The sequence below is a fragment of the Lepus europaeus genome, chromosome 23, assembly GCF_033115175.1.
Source record: "Lepus europaeus isolate LE1 chromosome 23, mLepTim1.pri, whole genome shotgun sequence".
NCBI lineage: Eukaryota > Metazoa > Chordata > Mammalia > Lagomorpha > Leporidae > Lepus > Lepus europaeus.
This window is the reverse complement of record NC_084849.1, coordinates 9,899,717-9,906,000: the sequence shown is the minus strand read 5'-3', so window position 1 is coordinate 9,906,000 and position 6,284 is coordinate 9,899,717. Positions and strand designations below refer to the sequence as shown.

The 6,284-nt window shown below is 63.0% G+C and overlaps 1 protein-coding gene across 1 annotated transcript; it reads right to left on the bottom strand.

Moving 5' to 3' along the window:
• Nucleotides 1–2,103: 2,103 nt before the first annotated feature.
• On the bottom strand, nt 2,104–6,043 carry RITA1 (RBPJ interacting and tubulin associated 1). Its single transcript, XM_062182674.1, has 3 exons — nt 5,727–6,043; nt 5,108–5,440; nt 2,104–3,068 (listed from the first exon to the last, which is right to left on the bottom strand). Exons 2-3 carry the CDS (start codon nt 5,383–5,385, stop codon nt 2,561–2,563), a joined length of 786 nt encoding a protein of 261 aa, XP_062038658.1. The 5' UTR covers nt 5,386–5,440; nt 5,727–6,043; the 3' UTR covers nt 2,104–2,560.
• Nucleotides 6,044–6,284: the final 241 nt, after the last annotated feature.

The window sequence follows — 6,284 nt, the reverse complement described above, 5'->3', positions numbered from 1 at the left end:
GGCTGGACCAGGCCAAAGCCAGGAGCCAGGTCTTCTCTCCTACCTTTTAAATGCCAGCCACAACTACAAAACCAACTCAGGCATCTGGCATAGCAGTTAAGGCACAGCTTAAGATGCCCACATCCCATAAGGAGCCCCGGGTTCCAGTCCCAGCTCTGCTCTGGCTCCAGCCTCCTGCTGATGTGCACCCTGGGAGGCAGCAGGTGACGGCTCAAGTTTTCGGTCCCTGTATAGGCCCCCAGCAAGGGGCACTGTGGACATTTGGGGACTGAACCAGCAGATGGGAGCCGTCTGTCATTCTCTTTGTCTCGCAAATAAACAAACACGAGCCCTCACATAGAAACCCAGCTTTCTGCCTTTTCTGGAAAAATCTCGTCATCAGGTGTCCCAGGTCTGCTTGGCTGCCGAAGGTCAGCGGCAGTGGCCCCGAGGGTGGTTCAGGGGCTGCACATTGCCCTGGCCCACAGCTGCCTTCCAGAACCCACGGCCTGCGGTCAGAGACCCCTTGGGTCACGCCTGGGCTGCTGCCAGTGTTCCACATCACTGGGAGGACACAGGGCCTCCCTGACCCGTGCCAGTGGAAATACAGGGGAAGAGGGCGCAAATGAGAGGTGGATGTTCCGAGAGAAGCTGATGAGAATTGACGTTTTGTGAAAGTTCTAGGAAAATGCCGACTGTGCACGAGCCACAGAGCCTGTCCTGTCCAAGGCAGGTGGCCTGTGTCCCCCATGCCCCATCCAGCTACTGCAGGCATTCACACATGGGACATTGGTCCTGGCCTCCATGTGGCCTGCCCCAGCAGTGTCCACTCTTCCTTCCCCCAGGAGGGGGTACCACGATGGGCCTCCCCAGGAACCCTTGGCCCAAGTGCGACCCCAGTTGAGCCAGGGCAGGATGCTGGGATTCGGGGTGCAGCTCCATCTGGGCGAAGGCTTCGGTGTTTTTGCAAGCGATCCGGCCCAGGGCCACGCAGGGAACATGCAGTGGAGTGGGGCCCGATGTGTGCCTGGCTGCCCAGGGCTTTACGCTAAGTGCTGGCCACACGCTGGCCTTCTCGCCCTCTGGTTCGTTTAAGGTGGGAGCTGTACATGTGTAGTCACGCATGTTAAGGTGGGAGCTGTACATGTGTAGTCACACATCGCTGAACAACAGGGTCCACTGCTGCGTGAGCCTCACAGTGTACCACACGCAGGCCACGTGGTGCTTCCCGTGCTTGCCTGAATGCTGTGTGGCGTGTGACTGGTCATTTACAAGCGGTACAACCGGGGCTGGGGCGGGCACTTGGCACAGGGATTTTGGTGTTGCTTGGGGTACCCACATCCTTCCAGAGGGCCTGGGTTCCAGTCCCAGCTCTGCTTCCAAATTCCATTTCCTCTGACATGCACACTGGAGGCAGAGGTGTGGCTCCAGCAGTTGGCCCTGCCTCCACATGGGGGACCTAGAGTGAGTTCACAGCTCCCAGCCCCGGCCTGGCCCAGCCCTACTCCCTGCAGGCATTGGGGGGGGGGGGGTCTCTTTCAAATTCATATCAATAAAAAAGCCACTTTTCAGTCCTTCCAAGACAAACGCACCCACATTGTGCTGCAGCGGGTTAAGCTGCTGCCTGCAATGCCAGCCTCCCGGTGGGCGCCGGTTCGAGTCCTGGCTGCTCCACTTCCAATTCAGCTCCCTGACAATGCGCCTGGGAAAGCAGCAGAAGATGGCCCAAGTATTTGGGCCCCTGCCACTCACTTGGGAGACACGGATGGAGTTTCAGGCTCCTAGCTTTGGCCTGGCTCAGCCACAGCTGTTGTGGCCATCTGGGGACTGAACCAGCGGATGGAAGATTCTCTAACTCTGGTTTTCAAACAAATAAATCTTTAAAAAACAAAAAACAAGCAAACACAAATCAGTTCAGTGCGGCCTACATTCTGAGCTCAGGGAGGAACTAGCTGACCTACCAGGTAGCTGCTCTGGCTGAACATCAAAGGGCGAAAGAAGCCAGGCCCCACCCGTTCTGCCCCTTCCCTGTGTGAGCAGTGGGCGTTCCGTAACTTCGTTACTTAAATCGATTCTGTTCTAAAAATGGCCTAATGGGGAGAAAAAAACTATGAGCATAGCCTATGGCTTTGCTGCGCTGATGTATTTACTACATGAACATAAATACATGACTACTAAAACGGAAAGTGTTCACCCACGCATCCCCCCGGTGCTCCCGCACTCGTCCCCGCGCAGCCCGGGAAGCCCTCGGAGGCCACCGGACAGCTGGAAAGGAATCCTCAGCGGGAAGCTCGGCTCGAGGGACGGACAGGGAACGGGCACCCCAGGCGGGCCGTGCACACCGGGCAGCAGGACCACCTGGCGGACGGAGAGGAGGCGGGGGCCCTGGGCTGGCACTGGTTTTGAGTGAGGCTGGCACAGAGCGGGAAAGAGGCCTCTCCAAGGACGGCCCCTGGTACACGTGGGGGTGAAACAGCTGGGGGCAGGTGCGCCTGGTTGGTCCCAGGGGCTTCTCCCATGCCTGCAGGTGACCCAGGCTGTGCTGCTGGTCTACCCGGATGACCCCAGCCACGAGAGGCCCTCATCTCCAAGGGGGCTTTGGTTTCTGGGTCTCTGCCCCTCGTCGGGGGGTCACTGGCAGGGAAACACTGACGGAGAGAGCCCTGGGTGTCACCAGCGGGCTCCGGAAAGTCACCCCGGACGGAGGCGGTCTGGGGTCCTGAGGCTCACGTGTGGTTGGGGCACAGGCAGTTGAGGGGCCAGGACTGGACACGCTGAGGAGAGTGAGGGACTGGGAGCGTGCCCGCCCTAGAGGGCGTGGGGAGCCCTCGCCGCCCAGGGACCGCCTCCTGGAGTCTGCCGCCCCCCTGGGCTCGGTCTCCGGAGCAGCAGCTGGGTGGACGGCTCGCAGCGGGGTCTCCCTGGGGCGGGGTGACTGGCTGCCCCTGGGGGTTGGTGGCGGCGTCCAGAGGAGCGCGTGGAGTTTCGCGGTGTTCCCCTTCGCCGTCCACGGGGCCTCCCAGCTGCTGCCTTCGCGTCGCCGGCCAAAGAGTGACTCGTCGCAGTGAGACGGGGTGTGGCTGAGCAGCCTGGCCAAGGGGAGAGAAAGGCAGTGGGCGGCGCTGTGTCCCCAGGGGCCCCTGCCACCCAGCCTGGCACACACAGGGGACGCCCAGGCCTCTCAGGTTCCTGGGGACCCCTCGCTCCTGCTGCTTCCCCAAGAACCACTCCCCCAGCCCCCTGCGTCCTGACCCCCATGCCCTGCCAATTTGCATATTCCATCCCCCTGGCCACACTGATTGGTCCAGAGGAGGCCACATGACCCAGGTCTGTCCCAGGCTGCCACCTAGAGTTGCCCAGTGCTAAGCTGACAGTCTGTGGCCATCTCGCCCTTCCCGGGGACCTGGGAGATGCAGGGGGAGGCGGCACCGACAGCCCCAGCAGCAGTTTGAGCCCCAAATGCCCTTCTGCTGCTCAAGCCAGTTTTTTTCTGTCATTTGCAACCAAGATTCCCCAACAATCTAACTGTAGTCTTTACGGTTTCCTGTTGCTCCTGGAGGCCTTGTCCGCCAACCCCTCTGCCGTCCCATGCGTCCCGTGGCCCTGCATGGCAGCTTGAGCCCATGACGAAGCCAGCCAGGCCCCTCCCCTAGAGGGGCTTTTTTTTTTTTTTTTGACAGGCAGCATTAGACAGTGAGAGAGAGAGACAGAGAGAAAGGTCTTCCTTCTGCTGGTTCACCCCCAAAATGGCCACTACGGCCAGTGCGCTGTGCCGATCCAAAGCCAGGAGCCAGGTGCTTCTCCTGGTCTCCCATGCAGGTGCAGGGCCCAAGCACTTGGGCCATCCTCCACTGCACTCCCGGGCCACAGCAGAGAGCTGGACAGGAAAAGGAGCAACTGGGACAGAATCCGGCACCCCAACCGGGACTAGAACCTGGGGTGCCGGCACCGCAGGTGGAGGATTAGCCTAGTGAGCCGCGGCGCCGGCCCCCCATAAGAGCTTTTTAAACGTGCAGTGCGCGCACTTCCGCAGGCCCGGGCCTGGCGCGTCACCTGCCTTATCGCATCATTTCTCAGGACGTGCACATCAGAACGGGCCCCACAGCAAGACCACAGCAGAGACTGGAGTCGAACCAAGGATCCGCGTGACCGCCTGAGCGTCAGCAGGCTCTCATCTTTAATGAGATTCCTTCGGCAATTATGAAGTTTTTATCATTAATCCAGCGAACAGTCACAGCCCAGCTACAGGGCGCCAGGCTAGGCCTGGTGAGTTCTGGCCAGGACTGAAAGTGGGGCTCCCGTCGCGCATTGCGAGTCTTTGGGAGGGCGGCCTTTGGCCACCCGGTTTTGACGCCTGTGTCTGATGGCCCCAAGGTGTCTACACTCCGGGTGAGCAGGGGAGTGGCCCTCACCTCCCTGCTTGGATGTGCAAACCCAGAGCAAAGGCCCGGGAGAAAGCAAGGCTGAGCAAGGCTGCCAGCACCTTGGCTTTGGACTCGCAGCCCCCACAGCTGTGTCGCCCTGAACCTGGACCGAGCCTGGACCACATAAAGCGCCCGTCTGTGGCGTTTGGTTATGGCGGTCTGCACTCACCAACCTATCAGCCTGATGAGTTTTTGTTCAAACCCCCGGTGACAAAAAAAAAAAAAAAAAAAAAAAAAAAAACCCTGTGGCTCAAGACCAGACACCTCCCTCCAGACTCAGATGGATCAGAAATAATCCCGGGAACGGAATTAGACAACGACCTGTCAGCAACTTCCGGTTTTTTAACCTGCCCGGGAAAACGCAGCAAGACCCACTTTCAAACCCACGCGCTGAAATCCGGGCCACCCACGCGCTCACCGCTCCGTGGGTCCACCGCAGTCATGACCGTATGCAAATCTCAGCTGTCCCGGGCACCCCACCCCCGGGGCCTCGCGCCGTCTGCACTGGGGGCTGGGGACCTCACCCCCCGCCCCATGGGCACGGCTGCTGCCTGGTCCAGTGTTGGGTTCCCGTGCCCCCCACTCATCTGTCCCCCTCACCAGTCCTACCAGGGAGGACCCCGGTCCTGTTTTTCGCACGGAGCCCGGCGAGGTCAAGGTCGGGGCTGCAACAGGGACACAGGTGCGTCTCCCCAGCCCCTCACCTGTATTTGTTCTTCTTCCTGGGCGTGAGGGTGGAGGCAGCGCCCCTGGCCGCGGTGGTCTCACAGCTCCCCTGGGCTGCCGCGCCCACTCCTCCGGCTGGGCCGGCCTTCTCCTTCCCCACCCAGGGTGGGTCAAAATCTGGCGGGCGAAGCTGGGTGCCCGCAGGCCTGCCAAACAGCGTCTCATCCACATAGGACGGCCTGGCCCTGAGCCGGCCTCGGCGCTGAGGGCGGAGGGCCTGCATCCCGCCGGCGGCCAGCTCCTCCGGGGGCTTCATGCTGGCCACGGTCCCGGGCGACCGCAGGTGTGCAAGGCCCCGCCTCCAGGGCTCCCTGCGCGAGAGGGGGTCAGGGAGGCCGAGCTGAGCCAGCAGCAGCTCCCCGCCCAAGGCCTAGCTCTCCCGGACCCCGCGGCCCAGGGGCAGGGGCGTGCCAGCCCGGGCACGTTTCAGACTTTTGTCCGACGTTTGTTTTCGGTTGTCACGCTGGGGAAAGGGGTGCCGCTGTCCAAGGTGCAGCGAATAAACAGACGGGCACTTCCGGGATCAGGATGCTCAGACACGCGCGGGCCGGGGGTCCGGGGGGCAGGCGCGCAGCCTTCCACCGACCCCACGCCTACCTCGCGCCAGCAGCCTGGCACGCATAGTCTCAGTTACTCCTCGCCAAAGCGCCGCGAAGTAGCTCCGGACGCGCCCATCTGCCGGATCCCCAAACCGAGGCTTTAGCAGAAGCCGCCGCGCGCAGGCCGCACCTAGAAAGCTGAAGCGGGGGGAGCAGAGGCGAACCCGCGGACCGCGCGCCCGACCAGCGGACTCACAGCCCACGAACCGACGCCCCAGGCCCCGCACCTGAGCTCCCCGGCCCGCGGGCGGCGGGTCCCCGGCGGCGCCCGGCGCATCCCAGGCGGCCCCCGGGCCCAGGACCCCACCGCCGCGACCCCGGGCAGCAGCGGCCTAGCGAGCAGCCCCGGGCACGCGCAGCGGCCACGGCGCGCGGCGCGCTCTCCGCGGCCCGGCCCATCAGCGCCCCGGGGGGAGCCGCGCTGCCCCGCTCCCCGAAGCGCGGGAGCTGGGCATGTCGCGCCGGCCGGGAGCGGGCGGGCGCGGGTGGCCTAGGCCTCCGGCGGCCGCTGGTGGGCGGCGCGCGCGTCCGAGGCCGCGTGGCTCCGTGGCCCGTG